This window comes from Monodelphis domestica, chromosome 2 (assembly GCF_027887165.1).
Source record: "Monodelphis domestica isolate mMonDom1 chromosome 2, mMonDom1.pri, whole genome shotgun sequence".
Taxonomy (NCBI): domain Eukaryota; kingdom Metazoa; phylum Chordata; class Mammalia; order Didelphimorphia; family Didelphidae; genus Monodelphis; species Monodelphis domestica.
Genome location: NC_077228.1, coordinates 250,045,695 through 250,069,500, shown reverse-complemented (window position 1 = coordinate 250,069,500; position 23,806 = coordinate 250,045,695). Strand labels below are relative to the sequence as shown.

General features: G+C 35.6%; 1 protein-coding gene across 1 annotated transcript in view; it reads left to right on the top strand.

The window, feature by feature from the left end:
- Positions 1 to 23,547, top strand: part of LOC100021433 (zinc finger protein with KRAB and SCAN domains 8) — a 36,591-nt gene extending 13,044 nt beyond the window's left edge. Inside the window, exons 3-6 of the mRNA XM_001373560.5 lie at positions 1,358 to 1,493; positions 12,095 to 12,168; positions 12,480 to 12,606; positions 15,619 to 23,547. Coding sequence (XP_001373597.1) covers positions 1,358 to 1,493; positions 12,095 to 12,168; positions 12,480 to 12,606; positions 15,619 to 16,574 — 1,293 coding nt within the window. The 3' untranslated portion in view covers positions 16,575 to 23,547. The remainder of the gene's footprint in view (positions 1 to 1,357; positions 1,494 to 12,094; positions 12,169 to 12,479; positions 12,607 to 15,618) is intronic.
- Positions 23,548 to 23,806: the final 259 nt, after the last annotated feature.

Genomic DNA, 23,806 nt, shown 5'->3' with positions numbered 1-23,806 from the left:
TGTCCATTACAAGAAACAGGTTAACCCTTTAGTAAAAGCTGCTGTGCAAAAGCAGTCCCTATGTACAAGATTTTTTTTTTAATTTGTTTGATCTGGAAGCAAGTTTGCCTGAGGAAACAGCTGGAAGTTTTGATATCTATAAATGAAGTTATAAAATAAAGATTCCTAATGTCCTAGAAAGCTGATTGGTTCTTATAGCCCAACAGATGCTTCTAGAAGTCAGTGGTACTTTCTTTGATGGTAATGCCAACAGGAAATTTTTGGACTAAACTTCAGATGATATGGGATCCATTCCACTTGCCATAAAAATATCTGATATTTGAAGAAATAATCATCAATGTTCTTCTTTGATTCTCTGATATCCTATGCCTGTGACCTAAATTTCAACATTTAGGAGAGCAATTAATGGCTTAAAATGGTTAAATTAAAGAGTGAAACTTCACTTCATTCTGAAGTGGCTAACTTCATTCACCTCTATATTATAGGGGCAAGGGGAGTATGTATCAGTTGCAATTTTCACTAAGACTTCTGTGATCTGCTTTAGATGGGGGTAAATTGTGTGAGGTGCTGCCTTTTTGAAACTGCTTTAATTGTATTTTTCTTGTTTATATTTTTCTTTCTGTATATAGTATTAATTATTGTCAATGTTTTCACTGTGAAACTTTGCCAATTTGAAAATGGCTTAAAAGTTAGTCTGTTAAGACATATTCAACATCATGTTTTGTTTCATTGTGAACTTAAGCAACAAATAGAATGAGCATTTCCATACATAGTAGAAAGGGAATGAAACTTCAATCTCTATTAAATACAGCTTGATTTTTATTTTAAAATGTATTTCATTCCTATATTGCCAGTGTCCAAAAATATGATTATTATCCTGCATATTTTAGGTTTCTCATCATAAACCCTTTAGAATCTTGGTTGATCAATCGCTGCATTGATCAGAGGTCTGAAGTGTTTCAAAATTGTTTGTTTTTACAATGTTATTTCATAGGTTGTTTTCTTGTGCTGCCTACTTTACTTTGCGTCCAGTCATCTGTTTTCCCAGTCTTCTCTGAAACTGTCCTTTATCATTTCTTATAGAATAATTATATGCAATTAAATTCATAAACCATAATATTTTCATTCATTCTCCAATTAGGCCATCCTATTAGTTTTTTTGCACTAACAGTCTTCAGGAACCCAGAGCCTTCTCCATATTATATTGAGAGGACTTATGGAGTGTATTAAATTTTCAGTTGTTTTTTTATCTACATGGTATTCTTGAGGGTCATTCCTACAATTTTTACTGAAGTTTTATGCCTTAACTCTCAAAGCGATTAACTCTCATGAGTCCATCTGAACCTAATATCTCCAGGTCCCAGCTCATGCCAGTGGAATGCCCTGGGAAGATAGAACAACTCTGGGAGCAGCACAAGAGCCACCAAATATTCAACCACAGCCTATGGGGCTCAAATGTGACTCTTCAGATCCCCAGATTCTGCAAGAAAGAGGTAAAGAATAGAATTTTATTTGGGAAGGAAATCAATGGCAATTAAATATTTACAGAGGCGTTTCTTCTTATTTATTAGTCTCTCCATATTTGAAGAAGTGAGACATAAAATCATTATTTATGAACCAGTCCCAGGAACTGTGTTTTATAGCTTTTGCTAATCTAAAGAACTACATACTTACAAACTGGACTGAAATTTCATGTTAAATTTGATTAGTTTTAGAGGTCAATTCAAGAGAACTTAGAGATTTGTATATACCTTTACAGCCACACCTTACCAAAGTATAGTTCATTTTTCAGAATAGGTCAAATTATATCTTGTCCCTGAAACTTTCTCCTTTAAACTTTTTCTTATTTGAGTGATGTAAGTATTAGATAGGAGGCAAAGTGCTAAATGAGAGAGAGAACTTATTTAATGCCTATTGGCTAGGCTATAACCAAGGGCATAGCATTAGGCTGTTATATTTTTCACTAAGATTTTTTTACACGAAGAAATTATTGTGTGTTCAGGGTTATTTAACTGAGAAAAGCTATTCTTCAAGTAGATCTGCCTAGTTTCAGTTTTGTTTGTATGTGTTGTGTGTGTGTGTGTGTATATGTGTACATGTGTGTATTTTAAGAGAGGCAGCATGACATAGAAGAAAGAATGCCAGTCTTAGAATCAGAGCCTTGAGTTTAAGTCCTGCTTCTGACAATTTAGTAGTTTTGTGACCATGAGCAAGCGAGTTAACCAAAATGAGGATTCAGGTGAGTTAAATTCAATAAGCATTTATTAAACACCTTACTATGTACAGGCTGCAGGAAACACAGACAAAAATTAAACTGGCTTTACCCTCAAAGGTCTTACATTCTTATACACATACCCTCTAAGAAAGAACTGATGGAGTCTGAATGCACCCTGAAACATAATATATTTCGTTTTTTTTCCCTTTTTTTCGATTTGAGATCCCTTCTATAAAATGACTGATATGGACAAATATTTTGCATTATTACACTTATAAAATCTATATTAGATTGTTTATTGTCTTGGGGAGGGAGGAGAGAAGGGAGGGAGAAATGGTCAGAAGGGAGAGAATTTTGAACTCAGAACTTCAAAAAAGTGAATGTTAAAAAATTGTTTTTACCTGTAATGGGGTGGGGGGATAAAATATTACTAAGAAAAAGAAAAAAGTACAGACAAGGGAACCATCAAAGATTTTTAAGCAAAGAGGTAACAGAAGCCACTCAATTATTTTGAGAGTTTTGTGGAAGTTGAATTGTAGAGGGAATTATGTTGTACATATAGGACCATTTATGAGGCTCTTACAGGGTTTCTAGGCAAGAAGTGATAAAGTCCAAATCAAAGTAATGGCAGTCTGAGTGAAGAAAAGCTCAAAAACTGCTAAACATTGTAAGAATGCAAAATATACCCAATTAGGCAGCTACTTAGGTATTAGGATGAAAAGAGTTAAGTCAGTAAACATTTATTTTGTATTCTAGATTCTATATATTCTAGATTATGTGCTAAACTCTGGAAAGATATATGGATGACTAGATTATGAAATTAGGTGACTGAGATAATAGTACCACCTTCAACAGAAATAGGGGTATTTGAAGGAGTAGGTTTAGAGAGAAATGAGTTCATTTATTTCTGTTTTGAAATGTAAAAGGAACAGCCTGTTAATAGATGTCTAGTAGAGAGTTGATGGTTTGCAACTAGAGAGCAAGAGACAAATTAGGGTATGATATATGGATTTGAGTTTCATCTCTATAGAATAAAGAATTTAGCTCCCAGGAGTTGATGAGATCATAGGAAAAGAGAAGAGGACCTAGAAGAGAGCCTTTGGGAACACTCATACTTAGCACGTGGTAGATGAAATTTTATCTAATAAAGGATACTAAGAAGGAGTAGTCAGAGAAGTAGGACTAAAAGAGAAAGGGAGTAATTGTAATTATAACCTAGGAACAGAGTGTTTATCAAAAAGGGAAAGTAGCTGAAAGCTACATTTCCTGAATTTAAAACATAGTATCATTGCTTCAAGGACTTTCAGAATAAAATAAAAATATTGTCACATGTAAGAACAAACAGTAGTCATTTCATGAGAATATTAATGAGAATAAAACAGTTTTTCTCTTATGTGTCTAAAATGTTATATTGTCTCCTGATAATTTATTACGAATGCTAGAATTTCCATGTAGGTTTATTTTTTTAAATGAACATCTTTTGTTGTTTGTTCAGTATTGTCCTTGTAACCCCCATGGATCATAGGACACCAATACTGTTCATGGAGTTTTCTTGGCAAAGATATTAGAGGGGTTTGCCATTTCCTTAAGTGACTTGCCCAGGGTTACATTGCTAGTAAGTCTGAGACTAGATTTGAAGTCAGGTCTTCCTGACTCCAAACCTAATGCTCTATCCCCTGAGCCCTCTAGCTGCCTCCAATGTAAATTGTAAATTTAGCTTACAGATGTAGAGGCCTAGTAAGCTTGATGCATTATTTAATTTTATTTATTTATAAATTTGAGGTGCCAATATTTTGTCTCTGCATCAACTCAGGGCTCTTTTTCCTGACTGTTGCCTCTTCTAAACGCTCTAGTTTACCAGTAACCTTTAACCATGACACCTAGGAATGAACATAGTATTACTGATAAAGTCTGATAAGGGTATTACAGTGTTTTAGAAACCAATGGAGTTAAGAATCCATTAGGAACGAGTGATCAGCATAACAAAAATTGTGGAATTATATATCAGACTGAGAACAGAGAAAAGACCATTAGAAGAAGGCAGCCCATTCTGTGTAGAAACTAGATTACAAAGGAATGAGAAAGGAGAGGTAAATGTGATGAAAGTTAACAGATTTTTTTTTCTTTCTGGGACTTATGCTAAGAAAGAAAGGTGTGTTATTATCAGATGGTAATTTGAAGAAATGAAAGTACCAATTGAATGTTTTTATGCTTGACAAAGTTCCGAACATGCTTTTAGGCAGTGGAGGAGTCAGAAATTTGAAGATGTGGGGAAGGGGAAGTGATTCGTAGGAAAGAGGATTAGAGAGGTTAAAGGGCAAAAAAATAGAGGGTTTGTCCTTAACAAGGGGAAAGTCCATCTCTTCTTCAAAAATTGAAGCAAACAGAGAAAAATTGGGATGAGATAGAATTTTGAGATACAAAGTTAAGAGGAGTCAAGGTAGATTGCAAGCAGTCCAGGTAAGAGTTGATAAGGTTCTTAACCAGGTTGCTGGTTATGTGAATAGAGAGAAGGGAAGAAATTTGAGAGATTTTGTGGACATAAAATTGATAGAACTTATTAACCAATTAGAGAAGGGGACGATCAGTCAAACTGCAAAGATTTGTTAAATGCTTACTATTTATTAGGTTCTGTGGAGACCCTTGGGGCTACAGGTGCAAAGAAGGGAATCCCAATTTAACAAGGATTTTATGTTCTAATAGGGTAGACATATAAATACATGTATAAATTTATATAGCATAATATGGCAAATAAATAGAAATTAAAGCAAAGTAGTCATTTAGGTGAGCAGTTGGGGGCATCAGAAAGTACTTTATGAAGAAAATGATGTTTGAGGTGTATCTTAAAGGAAGAAATGAGGTAGTTGTAAGGAGGGAGGTATATTCCAGGTAAAGGCAGAGAGGTGAAAGATGGAATGTGTATATAAGGAACAAAGGGACGGTCACTGGTGGAATTGCAGAGTATGGGAGAGAGAGCAAAGTCCAGAGAAGCTAGAAATATTGGTGCAGGTCATGTTATCTTAAAAGCTGAACAGTTCATTCTAGAGCCAAGAGGATGTCTTTGGAGTTAATTAAGAGGAATCACAAAGCTAGATCTCTACTTAAGGAAAATTATTTTGGTGGCAGTATGTGGGATAAAATAATGATGAGAGACTTGAGAAAAGGATAACAATTGGGAGACTGTTGCAATAATCTAGGTGAGAGGTGATGGTGACCTGAACCAAGGTAATAAGCTATAAAAAATGGAGAGAAGGGTTCAGTTGAAAGAGATATGGAAACAGAAACAGCAAAATTTAGCAACTAATGTAGAGTAAAAGATAGAATCAGGGTTACAATCCTGTGAGATTGGAAGAATGGTGGTGTCTTCTATAGAAAGTGTTGTTAGGAAGAGGGAGAGGTTTGAAGGAAAGGATAATAGCTTCATTATCCTTTGACGTGTTGAGTTCAAGTCCATAAAAAAGACTGAGGGAGGCAAATGAGGCCCAGAATACTGATGATTGATGAACTGGAGAAACAAATATGTAGGAACTGGAATTTACAATGAGAAAGGAAAAAAAATTTAGGAGTAATGAGACAGAGTGAAAGATTATGATCAGAGAGGGAAATTTTATAGTTCAGGATAATGAATGAAGGGCAATTAAGAGGTGATAGTGAAATCTAAGGAATATTCATTCCCTTGGGTGGCTCAGGTTATGGAATGAAGATAATCATTGGAGTTGAAGAAGTTGAGGTATTTGATAGAGAACATCATATTTAGATTTATTTATTTATTTAGATTTTGACAAAAAATCCGCATACATGATTGTATCCATATTTGTAGAAAAAAGATATAAATCTTTATTGTATACAGCATGGATTTTTTTAAGGGACAGGTTTCCCAAAATTATTCTGTGCCTGTTTTTTAACTTCTTCAGCTCTTTTCTCTGTATTTTACAAATACTTCATTGATTGCCTTTCTTTTTTACATCACTATCATAACTCCTACTCTCCCACCATAAGAGAATTTTGAAGTACTTGGGATGAAAGCAAGGTTTGGAGTGGAGAAGGAAATCTGTGAATTAGATCCTGAACCTCTTGAGAAGGGAGAGGCCAGAAGATAGCCCCAGGATGGGATCTGAAAAGTCTGATATAGATGAATTGAATGAACCTCAAAAGAGGAGTACTTGATGAATGATGATGACATAAAGATTTGGAAGAGTCAGTAAAGACTAAGGCCATTTTTTTTTTCAGTAGAATGGGAGAAGTACCCAAAAGAAGATTGCTATTGTAAGCATTCTAACTCTCCCCTCTGATGACTCCAGTGTCCCCAAAAAGGAACCAGGATGTTCCTTTCTATTTTGTATAGTTTACATAACTTCGTAAGCTGTGGGGAAAACAAATATTATAGCTTATGCTGAATCCCAATTCCTGAAAATTCAAAAAATTTATTTTGTTACTTTCTTCCTCCCTTATGTTGTTCACACATCACTCCTCACCAAGTGTTATTGAAACCTCTCTCCCAAATCATCTCTGTTGTTGTTTATCATTTGTGTGGCTTCTATGTGATTCTTCTTCCATGTGAGAGTCTTTCAGATTACCATTTGCTCTTGTGTTCTAGATGTGTTCCTCACCTCTGTGGGTACTTTGTGGCTGAAGAGAATTGAGGCATTGTTGATTTGCCAAGCAGTAGAGATAAGTACAGGGCAGAGTAAATCCAGTCAATCAATTGGTCAGTAAACATCTATTAAGTCTATTAAGAACCTACAATGTACTGGGAACTTACTAAACATTGGGGATACAAAAAGAGGCAAAAGGCATTCCGTTTCCTCAAGAAACTAAAAATAAAGGGGGAAACAATATGTGAACAAATATATACAAAACAAACTATATACAGGATAAATAGAAAAAATGAACAGAAGGAAGACATTAGAATAAGAGGGTTTGGGGAAGGTTTCCTTTAGAAGATTAGAAGAATTTTGGTTGGGACTTAAAGGAACCCAGGGAAATCTTTAGTTAGCAGAGTGGGGAAAGTTTGCCAGGCCTGGAGGATAGCCAGAAAAAAATGCCTGGAACCAAAAGATGGAGTGTCTTGTTTGCAGAACAACTAGGACCTGTGTTCCGGCATTGATGTAATATGGCAAGGAGTAAGGCATAAGAAGATTTTAAAGGAAAAAGGGGGCCGGATTTTGAAGGACTTTGTCAAACAGAGCATTTTTGTATTTGCTCTTAGAGGCAATAGGAAGCTACTAGAGTGTCCTGAGAAGGGGGTTGCCATGGTCAGACCTGTGCTAAAGCATGGGAAACTCACTATAGTGGCTGAATGGATGATGGATTGGAGTGGGGAGAGACTTCAGACAGGCAGACTCACCAGCAAGCTATTGAAATAATCTAGGAGTGAGATGATGAGAGTATGCACTAGAATAGTTGGAAGTATCAAGAGAAAAGGTGGAATCAAGAGTTGTAAAAGTGACAGGCTTTGGCACCAGCTTAGATTTGGGGATGGGGGAAGCACAAGTAAAACTGAACAGAGAGGAATGCCAGCTGGCCAACCCCCTCCCCCCCACCTACTGTGCAAGGTTCTGAGCATAGGCCAGTTTTAGGATCCTGGAATATTGGAGTGGGGGTGGGGGCAGCGAGGGAAAGTAAGGAATTCAGCTTATGTTATGAGCCTGAAGGACTAAGAGAATGGCATTGCTTTCTACTGTAATTAGGAAGTTTTGGGGTAAAGATTACATTTTAACAGCCAGTTGGAAGTGTCAGTTGGAGCTGCATGCAAGCTTGGAGGTCAACAGAGAAACTGAGTCAGGATAGATAGATTTGGGAATTCTCATAGAGATGGTAATTAAATCCATGCGAGCTGAGATCACCAAGTGAAATAGTATGGAGAGAGAAAAGATGACTCAGGACAGAACTCTGAGGATCACATGTTTAGGGGATGTAATCTGGAGGTGGATCCAGCAAAGAAAGTGTCAAGAGGAGTGATCAACCGTATCAAAGGCTACTAAGAGTTCAAGGAGACTGAGGATTGAGAAAAATTTTTAAGATTTGTCTACCAAGAGATCTTTAGTAACATTGAAAAGAGCAATTTCAATAGAAAGATAAAAGTCAGAAGCTGAATAATACGGATTAAAAAGAGAGTGAGAAGAGAGAAAGTTGAGGCACCTATTTTAGATATTCTTTTGGAGTTTAGCCAAAAAGATCAGAATAGGTATAGCCTAGTAACCTGTGTTAGTAGGTTGGTATGGAGGAATAATAAAGTTTTTTTTTACTAGGTTTTCACAAAATTTCTTATATTTTCCTTATGAGTTAGGATGCAAGTGTGGATTCATAGGAAAGGTTGAATAATATTGGATCTACTTCATAACCCAACTCTCAAAATGAGAAATAATTCATATAAGACACTGTACATGGTGCATTGATCAGCTTTTAATATACCCAAATTTTACATTGGTCTACAATCTTTGAAATACTGCTTAGCAGAGAACAGCTATATGGGATAAGATATGATAAAAGTAGAAAATTCTCAAACAACTGTTGTATAAGTGAAGTGAAGTATTATGAGTTAAATGAAATAATTTTATTTAGTGGAAAGTTAGAGAATTTAGACTTTGAAAGTAATTACAGATTCCTGACTATGAGTGTTGATAACCTGAAAATAATATCCAAATAAGATTGTTCTAGCTACTAGGTAAATATGGATTGAAATATGGAGAGATTAGAAGTAAGACATCTTCTTGAGGCAGTGATCATATATAGACTATAGTTGTGGAAATGAAAATGAAAAAGTCAATTCTTGTGGTCATCTTAAAGGAAAAATCTTTGAAATTAGATGTTATGGGGTGGAGATAAAGAGAATTAAATGCTACTAATGATGTTACAAAACTGGGGTCAGTATAATTGCAAAATCCTTTGGATGTGTGACAGCTTTTGAATTCAATCTAACATATCATTGAAAAGTTAATTGACTAGCCAGTCAGCATTCTACTGTATGGTTTCACCTCAAAAAACTAAACTCTTTAAAATTCACATTGAGGACAGTGAAATGCATGTCTGTCCTTTCAGAATAGAAGCAGAAACTTGTTTATACTATCAGATTGGTTGCTGTCAGTTGATTTTGTTTAACTTTTTTTTCTTTTTATAACAGAGTACTCAATGTATCTTGTTTGGGACAAGGAGGTTTATGCAGAAATGACTTGATGCTGAAAAAAAGCTATATAAAAAATAAACAAAATGAAAATAAATATTGGAAAGTAATTTAATTTTCAAAAGATTATGAAAGAAATGTTTCTAACTAGTAGTAAAGAGACTCAAAATAGGAAATAAAAGAGAAATTAATTATGGAGTTGAGAATATATTAAAATTGCTGCTGGAAAGAACAGGAATGTTAGCTCAGACTAAGCCAGTAGTAGAAACTGAAAATAATACAAGTCATTCCCCAATTGATAATTGATCAAAGGATATGAACAGGCAGTTCTCAGACAAAGTAATTAAAGCTATCTATAGTCATGCAAAAGTACGCTCCAAATCACTATTAAATATTAGAGAAATACAAACAACTCCAAGGTACCACCTTACACCTATTAGACTGACTATTATGACAGAAAAGGAAAATGACAAAACTTGGAGGAGAGGAGGGGAAAAATGATGCACTATTGGGGAAGTTATGAACTGATTCAACCTTTCTGGAGAGCAATTTGGATCTGTGCCCAAAAGGATATAAAACGATATGTACCCCAGCAATACCATTGCTAGATTTGTATCCCAAAGAGATAAACAAAAAGGAGAAGGACCTATACATATAAAAATATTTCAAGTAGTGCTTTTTGTGGGAGCAAAGAATTGGAAAGCAAGGAGATATGCATCAATTGGGGAATGGCTGAGTAAGTTATAGTATGTGAGTGTAATGCACTACTATTGTGCTATAAGAAATGACAAGCAGGATGTAAGAATTGAATTAATATTTCTACCCAGGTATATATTTTATAAAGTTTATTAGAAAGGGAGGGTAGACAATCATAGTTTTAAATCTCATTCCTCTAAGTAACCTGACCACAAGGTACCTAGCCTGTAAGTCTTTTCCTCTTTCCCCTTACTTGCCTCCTCTCTCCCCACATTCCTTCCAAAAGCAAGAACCCCTTCAGGACCTCCCCCCTCACTCTTATTGACGTACAGCATGTACACAGATGCAAAGTCTGGCGCAACTGTGTTATATCAGGAATGTTGATGGTCAAGCTACTCAGGAGGTACTAACTTCCTTGACACAAGGAGGAGCTCAGGAAAACCTGGAAAGACTTAACATGGACTGAAGCAGTGAGCAGAATCAGGAGAGCATTGTACACAATGACAGGAGTACTGTGCAATGAAAAACTATGACTAATTTAGATGTTCTCAGCAATACAACACAATCCCAGAAGACTCATGATAAAAAATGCCATCTGCTTCCAGAGGAAAAAACTGATAGATTCAGAATCCAGACCAAAGCAAACTTTTTTCACTTTCTTAAATTTTTTTGTTCAAGTTTCCTTCCACAAGAGTGATACTATGGAAAAATGTTTTACATACATGATTGCACATGTAAAATCTAGATGGTAAGGAGTAGGGGAAACTTAATTTGAGACTCAAAATTATTTTTTAAATGCTGGAAACTGTTTTTACATGTAATTGGGGGAAAAATAAATGAAAGAATAACAAATCTTTCTAAATTATATCTACAAAATTCTTCTCATACTAATTTTAGAATTCCTTTAAGAAAAAAGGAAACAAGATTAGTTTATATTGTTTTGCAATTGATAAAACCATATATCTTTATGATTATCATTTCCTTTCCTAGATGATCTTAAACCATTTAGCTTACTAAGAACAGAAGAAACAGTATGACTTTTAGTTGAATAATTTGTGGGGAAAAGAGGTAGAATGGAAGAGTTCTAACTGTGATAGACACAATAATAAACTGGAATAGTTGAGAAGATAATAGGCTGCCTCAATCACTCTAAAGATCCAGGTACCTTTCTTTTTTACTTCTGCATAGACTGTACCAAAGAGGATAATTATATCATATTTCTATCTAGCCTGCTGTTGGGTCTATTTTTTGAGTATTTATATCTAGTAGGCAAGGTTGATAACCTATTGAGTTCTAAGACATAATAAGAAAACCACAAAGATCTCACCTCATCTGTTTATATTTCTCTTAAGTTTACAACAGAGCATTTTTACATTTATTCATTACCTCTATTAGATCTTTTTTTTTTAAACCCTTACCTTCCTTCTTGGAGTCAATACTGTGTATTGGCTCCAAGGCAGAAGAGTGGTAAGGGCTAGGCAATGGGGGTCAAGTGACTTGCGGACACACCTGGGAAGTGTCTGAGGCCAGATAGATCTTTTTACCATAGAACCATGTAATTTTACTTGGTTATACTCCTACTCAAACTACCAAATCTGAACTTCCTTAGGCAAAAGCTTTGAAACCTGAAATTTTAAACTGGGTTGATTTTGGTATTAAGTTCTATGATAAAAAGTAGGCACTGGAGGCCAGAAAGTGTTAGTTAAATCAGTTCTAGTGAATTAGACAGATAATCAAAGATCAGCATCCAAGAGATACTAAGCAGAAACCAACACAGTAGGGCCTGTTTGTCATTCTTGTTAGTAATAGTAATGGAGAAATTGAAAAGCGATTCTTGTTTAGAGGATAAAGTAAGTTCTGTGGAGCATTCAAGTATAGCATAAAAGAAGCTTGAGATATAAGACTAAATTTAAAATATCTAGTGTACATTTTAGAAATATAAGAAGCAGGTTTGAAATTAATGGAAGTTAATTCAGGATCCCACAAGCTCTTGGTGAGGACATGACATTTATGACATGTACTGCTTCCTTCTTTTCTTTTTGTTCTGCCTTTTCCACAAGGTCCTGCTTTGTCCCAGAAAGGAAGCCCACGAGACCAGGAGATGGCAGCTGCACTTCTCACAGCTGGGTTCCAGGTGAGCTGTGGTTTGTTTCACCCCTCAGTAAGACCCCATAACTGCTACCTCATTCTTTGCAATTGTCCTGAAGCTTTTAGTAGATTCCACCCAAGGTATTCACTCTAAATACCTTTTTCTGAAAAGTTCCATTTTGGTTTTCTAGTGGTCGTCTTTTCTATTTTTCTCCCCATTTTGACCTAATGCTCTATTGCCTTCGTAACTTTTCCCTTACTCTGATTCTGCTGGTTCATTTCCTTACTTTGGATTAGAATAATGGGATTATACCTTTTGGGACAACAGGCCTGAGTGGAAGTTTTGTATTGTTCCAGACTTTGGTGAAGATTGAGGACATGGCAGTATCTCTTATCCAGGAGGAGTGGGGACTTCTTGATCCAGCACAGAAAGACCTTTGTAATGATGGCAGGCCAGAGAATTATGGCCACGTGTACTCCCTGGGTAAGGACCAATAGAGGATTAGCATATATTTATGATTTAGCATATTTATTGATTATGATAATTATGATAGCAATTTATTGATTTATTCATGAGCTAGGAGTCCTGAAATATATGGAGGACTCAAATATAGGTTCAGTTAACTAAAATATTAATATCCTTTTAAGGCCCTGAAATATTATTATCTCATTCTTCACAACAGCCCGAAGAAGTAGGTGATATTATTTCCATTTTACAGATGAGGAAACAAGTTAACAAAGATTACATAACTTGCTGTGAGTCACACTGCTTGTAGAGTGTTTGAGGCAGGATTTGAATTCAGATTTTCCTGAATCCCAAATCTTGAGATTTGCCTCCAACATGTTCTTGTTCTCTTGTTTCAAATGGCATTTTGTTACTTTTGATTAGAATCTGTAGATTTGAAAACATATTTCTGTTTCCTCTCATCTTCCCAGTTCCCTGACATATGATAAACAGATTTTAAATTTCATTTACTGTTATTTGTCCTTTTTTCCCCTTTTTTAAAACTTTCTCGGCAATTTACCATTTTTATTTGCTAGATTTCCTTACTATAAATAACTTTAGAATTTAACTTAGCAATTGTCCTTTCCTTTCTTTATTTTCTTCTTGATATTCTTGCCCACCTTATCCTTTTCTTCACTTGAGCCCTTTACCAGTTTTAAGATCATGTAGTCAGACCTGGAATGGACCTGAAGTAATCTAATTCTGTAATTTTATAGATGGAGAAACTGAGGCCAAGAGTCATTTAACGACTTCCTAAATGCCACACAGATACAGATATAAGCTAGAATTTGAATTCAGTTTCTGACTACAAAACTAGTTTTCTTTGGGATCATTGTTAAGGAAGGATGGGAAATAGGGAAGCCAAAGTAACCCATAAGCATATGGAATTAAAAAAAATGTTCTTAAAAGATGATAGAGTAGAAAAGATGACCTGGATCTGCTACTTAACTACCTGTATGACGTTGAAGGAAGGAAGAAAATAAGTATTTATGAAGTGCCCACTATCTGCAAGACCCTATATCACGTACTTTATGAGTATTACCTCATTTGGTTCTCACAACAAGCCTATTAGGTAGATAGATTATTCCCATTTTACAGATAAAGAAGCTGAAACAGGTTAATTGACTTGACCAAGGTCACAATAAGAGTAGGAAACTTTAGATAACATGTTTATTAGAAGTCCAGGACTTTACAGAGTTCAAGTAGAATTATAGTGAATGCAATTAACCGACAAGGAGAACAAAGCTCCTAGCCAGTGTTACTCAGAGAAAGTGATGAGAAGAAATTCTGTGTACATATCCATTTTTAAGACTTCCTCTAGTGGCAGCTAGGTGGTACAGTGGTTAGAGTACTGGACTTGGAGTCAGGAAGATTCATCTTCATGAGTTGAAATCTAGCCTCATACACTTACTAGCTATGTGATCTTGAGCAAGGCACTTATCCAGTTTGTCTTAGGTTTTTTTTTTTTATTGATAAAATGAGCTGGAGAAGGAAATGGCAAACTGTTCTAATATCTTTGCCAAGAAAACCCCAAATAGGGTCATGAAGAATCAGATATGACAGAAAAGCAATTGAACTGTAGGCTTTTTCTAGATACTATCTTTATTATCTCAAGATGAAAGGAATAGATAGGAAGAGTTTAGAAGAATGAAAAATGTTCTATTAATATGCATGTTTAAAAATGTTTTTTAAACTATAAAATGGGATCTAATAAATCATTTTCTTGAAAAGCACAGTGGATAGGCAGTAGCAAAAGGTATATTCAGCATGCCCAGAGCAGTTTACCAGGTTGGGGTTTCAAGTATCTGTTGGTATCAGGTGTTCACTGATTCTTGGAGGAATCTACCATCTGACCCTTGCCATTGAATGAGTAGCTGGGACCTGGCCACCAAAAAGATAGCAGAGGTCATCAGTTTAAGGGGGAAGCTAAAAAATTGGAAGACCAGAAGGGACAAAGAGGCTTTCCTTCATGACTGACTTCTGAAAGCAGAACTGGTGCCAATGGAGTGCAGAAGACAAACATAACCACAGAGGACAGAATCGGTTACTACAATGTAACCTTGTAACTTTAATGTGAAAGAAGTCTGTGCCCATGAAAATGAGCTGTGGGGTTTCTTCAGACAAGGGTTGTCTGTCTTAAGCCCTAGGCTTCTACTTCCAAACTTTCCTGTTGAAAGAAGCAGATTGAAAAGGCTGACCTACAAACCAGCCCTACAAGATCAAATCACACAAACAAAGAGAACTAGAATTAGCTTTTCATTAAGAACAAATCCTGATGAAATGATTCCATAAGGAAAAGGAAACTAAAAGAAGGAAAAAAAGAAGATCCTATTTCTTATAGCTGGCACATAGAGCCAGGATTCATTTGTTCTTAGGAGCTCTATGACTTTGTAAGTTTCTTCTTTTAAGTTATTATTCTATGTTTCCTTTAGTGTATAGTCTAAACTCTTTTAAAGTAATTACTAAAGAAATCCTGGGTGCTATTTTCCTGAAACAACACAAGGGAAAAATGGCAGTTACAGACAAGATGCCTGGATTTGAATCACTTGAATTGTGACTTTGGGTAATTCACTTCGTCTGTTTGGACCTCAGTTTCCTTACCTATAAAATGCGGGAATATGCTAGGTAATCTCAGACATCCTCTTCAGCCCCTAGATCCTATGATTCTCAACTTAAGTTAATGAATAACCAGAAAAATAAAAGTACTCAGGGTACCAGTGAGTCAAATAATGGTGCTTGCCTATAAATAAAGAGATTGATAAGACTTTAAAGGTTAATTAGAGTCATCTATTCCAACCCCCTAGTTTTATAGATAAGAAAGGTAAAGCATTGAGAAAATTACTTAATATAAGACTAAGGAGTGCAGTGCATGGAGCACTGGGCCTGGAATCAGAAATATTTGAGTACAGCCTCAGACACTTATTAGCTAACAGTTTCCTCTTTTCCTATCTCAGGTAATGGATCCTCTTTGGTTGCTTTGATTTGTTTCAGGTGGTGAGACTAGGAGTGAGAACAGGGATTTAACTCAGAACCAGTTACCATCTGCTGAAATGGAACCACATGGAGAGAGAACTGCCAAACATAATGGGAATGTTCCTGAGAGTGTTGACCATGGACAAGCTGGTGAATGTACAGGCAGAGTAGACAGAAGGCGAGGAAACCCTACTGGAGAGAGACGTCATAAATGTGAGGAATGTGGGAAGAGCTTTGCCCAAAGCTCAGGCCTTGTACGACATTGGAGAATCCACACTGGGGAAAAGCCTTATCAATGTAATGTGTGTGGGAAAGCCTTCAGTTACAGGTCAGCCCTTCTTTCACATCAGGATATCCACAACAAAGTAAAACGCTATCATTGTAAGGAGTGTGGGAAAGCCTTTAGTCAGAACACAGGACTTATTCTACATCAGAGAATCCATACTGGAGAAAAGCCCTATGAATGTAATCAGTGTGGAAAGGCTTTTAGTCAGAGTGCAGGCCTAATTTTGCATCAGAGAATCCACAGTGGGGAGAAACCCTATGAATGTAATGAGTGTGGGAAAGCTTTTAGTCATAGTTCTCACCTTATTGGACATCAGAGAATCCATACTGGGGAGAAACCCTATGAATGTGATGAGTGTGGAAAAACTTTCAGGAGGAGCTCACACCTCATTGGCCATCAGAGAAGCCACACTGGGGAAAAACCTTACAAATGTGGTGAATGTGGGAGAGCTTTCAGTCAGAAGTCAGGCCTCATTGAACATCAAAGAATCCACACAGGAGAGAGGCCCTATAAATGTAAAGAATGTGGGAAAGCTTTCAATGGGAATACAGGCCTTATTCAACATCTGAGAATCCACACAGGTGAGAAACCTTATCAGTGTAGTGCATGTGGGAAGGCCTTTATTCAGAGATCAAGTCTTATTCGACATCAAAGAATACACAGTGGAGAAAAATCTGAAGCCACATAATATATGAAAGCTTTCAATCCCAATTCAGGCATTATTCAACATTAGAGGAATTAGATACCCTCTCTCAGAGCCTAGAAATGTGCTTTGCAACTAGTAGGTGCTTAATAAATGTTTGTTGAATTTGAATTGAAAATTACACTGGAGACAGTCCCCATCATTGTAGAAAATGAGTGAAGTTAGTCACCATAATAACCTTATCTAGTATCATAGAATCCACATGGTATAGCCATATTATACTAGCTCTTCAGAGCAAATTGGGCAAAATTTACTGATATTTTGGCCCATTACCTAATGGAATAGAATTTTTAAATTGCCTATTTAACCTCTGAAATTGAAAAATGTATTTGAATAAGCTGCTTATTTACCACCCAAGGAATTTAACTGTGGTTCTAGTTAAATGGCTATGGATTTGAGAGCTGCTACTACTCCTTTCACCACTGCATTTTGTATTTCTCATTGTTTTCCTTCAGTTATTCTTCCTTGAAATTACTGTCATGTCCCTAATTAGATGTATAGTACTACCTTAGGATATCATGAGGCCTCATAAAAAACTTTAAGCTTTATAAAGACATAGGAAAACTTTGAAAAATATTTAACCTTATCATGTTAATATAACCACATTTTATTGTAAATGCCTCTGTGATTGTGAATTCTTTATTGCTATTTGAATTCAGAATGCTATATTTTAAAAACCTCACTGAAAGTGTCTTTCTTTTTGTCATGTCATTTTATTAACTTCTGTGGATACACAGACAGTCTTTACTTTTGATGAAATTGTCAAAGGAATAAAAGTTAAGTGATGATAAAATAGAGAAAATGAGCAGAAACTTTTGCCTAGCTTTTCTGTCAAAGTTCAGATGACTGCATTTTATAGCTCCTCTTACTTTGTTCACTACCTAATCAATACTGTGTATTAATTCTAAGGCAGAAGAACAGTAAGGGCTAGGCAATGGGGGTTAAACTGACTTGCCAAGGTCACACAGGTAGGAAGTGTCTGAGGCCAGATTTAAACCTAGGACTTCCTATCTCTAAGCCTGGCTTTCAATCCACTGAGCCACCTATCTGCCCCTTCCCCTCTTCTCCCTCCCCCCCAATAAGCTCAGTTATAAAGATTCTTTCTCTCTTGGACTATATTGACCACCATCTCAACTCTATGTCAGAAAGACCAGCCACTAAGGACATGCTATGGACTTCATGATCATAAATTACTACTCTATCTCTTAAGTTTTCAGGATATAAGATGTGAATATAAAGTAATGAGGTTGATATTATAAATTACCATTACCAGAACTCAGGAAGCCATATGCTTTTTCCAGTGATAATGTCATTCCTTGAGATTTCCTTGAAACTTCTCATTTGTAGTTAGTTTTAGAGCCAGTTTAAAAGTCATGAAAGAAATGTATGCCTATTACTTAATATTTGTACCTTAAATTTTTTCTAAAATTATATTTTCCAATTTGATAATTTTATTACCAGTAGCTTGGACACAGACTGCTTTTTGTTGTTTAAAAAAAAAAACCAACAGATACCATCAATCCTTTAAAAGATCAAAGATTTTCTGCCTGTGAGAATACTTTAAAAAATATGATATAGAATCTGACTGTAACTTCAGTTGAATCTCAGAAATATTTTGAACACTTACTTGGTTGGAATGATTATATTCTCCTCATGGTACTACTTTGAAAGGAGAACAGCCTCTTGGAAGTATGGATTCCTACAGGTTTTTGAGAGGCAGTGTAGAATAGCATATAGAATGTTAGATGTGGAACCAGGAAAACTTAGCTTCAGATCTTGCCTCTGACATTAACTTTGTGACGCTGAGGAAGTCACAAGCAATTATATGTGATTCAGTCAATTCCCTAGGACTTAGCTACTATATCATAAATGGGTTGTAATATGTGGTAATGGAAGAGTTTCCAAACATATAATTCCCTACCTATGTTGACAAAATCAGATTCTCATGTATATTTGCTTTTTTGAATCTCATTATATGTTATAATGGATCAACCCTCCATCCTTTTGCCTTCCCTCCACATACCCCCAATACCAAAATTTCCTTCCCTATGACATCTTCCTGGCACCCTTCCTTAATTAAATTTCCTCTCACCAAACTTTGAATAGTATATTCAGTTGCTCAGCTCATGATTCTTATCTTTGTTACCCTGGCCCCTATCCAGTAGTCATCCAGAACCTCATTGTGAAATACTCCAGCACTGCCCCTTTCTCTTAGTCTGTTGTCATACTAATGCTAGTCCCACATTGAGCTTATCTACAGTCATAAATAATCCCTTTGCCCACTTCTAATACTCCTTTAAACATACCTGTTATCTAATTGTTTAAAAAAATCCCAGAACCAAACCACCTTAACCTACAACAGATACTTATTCTTCTGCCTTAGTTTTTTAAGATACAGCTTTTGTTTAGGACATGTTTTGTGCAGATATATGTATGAGCACATACACAAACACACACATTTTCCTTAAGGGTGAGATTTCTGATGGACAGTAAAAACATCTGTGATGTCCATTATCCCTCCCCTTTTCATTTATTCAACAGATATTAACAATGTGCCTTCTGTAAAGAGAGCTCTGTACTAGGTTCTAGGGGGAGATAAAAAAAACAAAGTTTAGAAAACAGTACTTGCCTTCATGGAGCTTACATTCTAAAATGTTACAGTTAATAATTACGGAATTTTAGATTTGGAAAAGACCTAGGGGCATCTTCTTTGATCTATACTCAACCAAGAATGCTTTCTAAAATATCCCCAACAAGTGATTATCCAATTATCTACTTGATATCTACTAGTCAGAGGGTAATATACCTCTTCAGACAGGCACTCCACTTTTAGATAGTTTTAATTGGTAGGAAGCTTTTTCTTGTTGCAATCATAAATCTACAGATTCTAACCATTGCCATAGTTATCCCACTGAGATCAAGCAGAAAATGTCTAATGAATTTCATGTAGCAGGCCTTCAAATACTTGAAGATAATTATCATGGTCTTTGAAAGATTACTAACATGACTTTTCAATCATATCTGGCAGTTTTTTCCAGTTATTTGAAATAGATGACTTGACGTCAGAGCAGCCAGAAGCTCTCTCATTGTATTTTTACCTTGGATGCCAAATCTTTATTAGGCATTCTGTCTTTATTCTCTTCAACAGAGAAAATAGCAGGAAAATCAGAATTAAATAAATTTATCCTTTCCATTCTTTTTCATCATCTAGTCCATTCTAAGACTAGGCCTCTCCCCCCTTGATTCCACAACAAAACTCAAAAGTATTTTATTTCCTAACTAGCTACAGTTCATTCTGAGCTTTAGTCCTCCATACATTATGTTTATAGTGTCATGGCGTTTTTTAATTCATCTTGTTTTCCATCAGAGCTAGTCTACATTTGCCTCTTTAGGCTTCTATTACTCCTTGATGTTATTTTTGTGTGTGTGTGTCTTTAGAATTTCCCATCCCTTTTAGGTGTATCCTGTCAAATCTGGACCATGGGATCTTTTCTCTTTGAACTTTTCAAAATCTAGAGGTCATTTTAAACTTCTCACCTAACGTCTTTGTTATCATGAATTCTAAAATGCTTCTCAGTGTTTTGGTTTTGGTCAGAATCAGGTCCAAAAGAGCAGTCCCAGCCTCTGTGTCTCTTTCTCTTCCCCACTCCCACTGCCACTTCTAGAAGGATGAATGCCAAAGCAAAAATTTATTTGGGCAATGAGAAAACTCCAACAGATAGTCCTGAACCCCACTATATTATGTGCCTGTATTCTCTTTCCTGAACTCCTTATCTATTTTCTCAATCTGTCCAGGTGGTCTGTAATATACTTCCATCACAGGATTGCTGCTGTTTCTCTCTCTGCTGACCTTCACCCAGATGCTCTCAAGCTATCCCATTCTGATTTCTGGAGTTCAATATCAATATGGAAAAGATATACTTGTATGAGACAAGTATATCTTTTTCATATTTGTATTTTTCTAATCTCCTTTTAATCTTTTTTTTTCCTTTTAAGTAAGGCATTCTAGAACCATAGTTCAGCCACTGGCCTCAGGCCATACAAATTTTTCATTAGGCTCTCTAAGTGATCTTGTTTATTATCCCTAGCTTGAGACCATACATTTTGCTTTCTGTGAATTATTCTTCCTGTGTTGTAGTTGCTGCCCCTTTTGGTTCCTTGTTTTAGAGTTTAAACCGTTTTCTCCCTCCCTTTTTAAAAGTCAAATCTCTTACTCAACCACCAACAGTCATGAAGAGTTTTTCCAAAACCTCAAAAGAGGTTTTCCAAAACCATGTTATTTTGTTAAACAATATAAAGAAATCATAATATTTTAGAGCTGGAAGGGATAGATTATCTATTCCAAATCCGTCATTTTACAAGTGAGGAATCTGAGATCTACAAAGGTTAAGTGCCTTGCCACCTAACAAAATACATTTTCCTGCTTCATTTTTAGGATAAGTCTTGGGTCTTTGTGGAGATGGGGTGAAAAAAAAGAAGGCTTTGTCATTTTGTGTTTCTCCATTAAGGGAATGGGATTTAGGAGAGTAACTTCATAAATAAATCAGTTACCTTAAAGCAATCTGATGTTTCTTTCAGTTAAAGGGAAGTGAAATGTGTTGAGCAAAGAATGAATATGGAAATTTTATGTCTCAACATAAGAGATAAAAAAAATAATAGAAAAAATAGACAAAAGGTCCAGAAATACACCTATCCACTGGGTAAAATATGATGACACATCTCTTCATCTGGATGCTTCTTCCAACTACAATCTTATTTCCTTTCTATCCTTCCTGGAATGAAGTAAACAAGCATTTATTAAATGACTTTGCTACATGTTTTACAAATAGATATTTGATCCTCAAAACAACTCTGAGAAGTAGGTGCTATTATTATCCCCTATTTACAGTTGAAGAAACTTAATTGAACACATGTTAAGTGACTTGCTCAGTATCATAGAACCAGTAAGTATCTGAGGTGAAATTTCAGCAAGTCTTCCTGAATGCCCAACATTCTTTCTATTGTTTCACTTAGTTGCCTCCTCAAATTGGTGATAACCCCATTTCTTTGCCACCCTTTCTGCCTTCTCAAATGAGTTATCTATTTCTCTTTCCATTTTTTAACTAGATTCTAAAACTGTAGCTTCTGTTCTTGTTATATAGGTAAAGTCCTTTTTATGATCACCATGTCCTGACCAAACCAAAATATCTCCTTCTAGTTTTCATATTTCTTTGAATATGACCACCTGGTCTTTAAAATTTTTTCTGTGACTATATTTCCATTTTTCTTCTAATGTATTCCTGTCTTTTACATGAGTCTTTCTCACAAACTTCTCTTTTTTCCAAACTTTTGAACTCTGGGTATCAGGGCTTAATTTTTGAGCTGCCATTCTTTTCTCTCTACACCTATTTCTTCAGGGACATCTCTCTCCAGTATTACTTTTCTAGTTGCCTAATACACAGTCACAAGGGGATATACTTAACATAGGCACTTGAAATTTGATATATTAAAATGAAAACTGAATTGATCTCTGTCCCTCTCACTTCTCTTTTTTCCCCAATTAGTCATTGCCTCAATTTCTCCATACCCTGAGCAGATTCATTACCCTCTAAATCAACTAATATCTCAATGTTATAATTCTTTTGAACTCTTTTCTTTTCTCTAATGCCTGGTACTTAAAATTATTATTTAACAATATTTCTTAGACTTTAGTCTACATTTTCACAGCTCTCCCCACATCAAACTGGCCCATTATCATGAATTATTTAAAGTCTCTTAGATGCTTTCCTTGTTTATTGTTTTCCTCCATCAATCAGTCTATTAAATATTATTTTCATGACTTCTTTTTCCTCGGGAACCTATAGATTTAATCTAAACTTAGCCTGCCCCTCCAGGCCCTCCATCAGTTTGCAGTTCAGATGTAGCTAAACTCATTTTTCTTTACTCTTTGCTTCCAGGTAGTTCAGACTTTTAAACTATCTTCTATATGGTCATTTGTCTTTTTTTTTATTAAAACTTTGTTCATCTTGTTTTTCTTGCTTTGGGATTGCTCTAGCCTACAATCTTTCCATTTCCATTACTTATTTTAAGATGGAGCTCAAATTATCTATTCCGTTGGCTTTCCATAATTAATTTCACATTGCTTACCTTGATCACTCATAGTTTATATTTTGTTATCTTTTACTTCCCAAATGATAAAAGTTAGCTGGTACTATAGATTTACTTTGTATGTGTAGTCTTACAGCTAGATTGTAAGCTCCTTGCGGGCAGGGGATAGTGTCTTTTACTTTTGTATCCTATAGTGCCTCGTACAGTGCTGAGCACATGGTAGGAATTTAATAAATGTTTGTTAAATGAAAGTATTTATTATTTGCTATATAGATTATCTGCAGTGAATTTTTAAGTGGACTTCTGTTCCCTTGCTACCCCCATTAAAATTACTTCTTGAATAGCTTTACCTGCCTCTTAGTATGTGCTCATAGAGTACATAGAAGCTAATCTTTTAAGGCATGACTGAATAAGTTAATATATCTACCATTATTAATAAGACCAAATAATTAGTCAGTTGTTACTCTAGGGAAGGAATACAATAATATAGGATAAAGGAATACAAAATCACAAGCTTCCTTCCTGTGAGTAATTTATCTACTCACTGGAATTATTTTGGGGTTAAGAAAGGAAAAAGAAATATCTAATCCCACAGTAATTGCTTATCCACTTTTGCTTAAATTAGGAATGCTAAGGAACTTGGGAATGTAGAGTTGTTAGACCTTAGGCTAGAGGTATACAAAAAAAGTAAAAGTAATTGCTTTTAGAAAAAATATATATATATTCTTGGTTTTAATGGTGTATTGTATATGCATGTGGTCTGTAAGATTTTATAAGTAAACGGCCCTTTGTTTGGATTCACTCATTAGTGTGTATGTCAAGGTAACAATGGAACTAGATATAATAAACTTGATTTTTCTTTAATCCTGAAGTACCTTTCAGCCCTAAGTCTGTCTAACGTCACCAACATCCCAGGTGTACCTCATTGGATAAATGAGGTAAGCTTCTGGTTTAAGTATCAAAATCAATGTTTATCTTGATGACTTTCATCCTAATTTTCTATTACGGGTAGATCAATGGTACAGGGCAATCTTCCTCCTCCTCACTATAATTACCAACATAAAGGCCCAGATTCTCCTCAGTCGAAAGAATCCAATGGGTGGCAATTAGAAGGTGAAGGAAGGAAATGG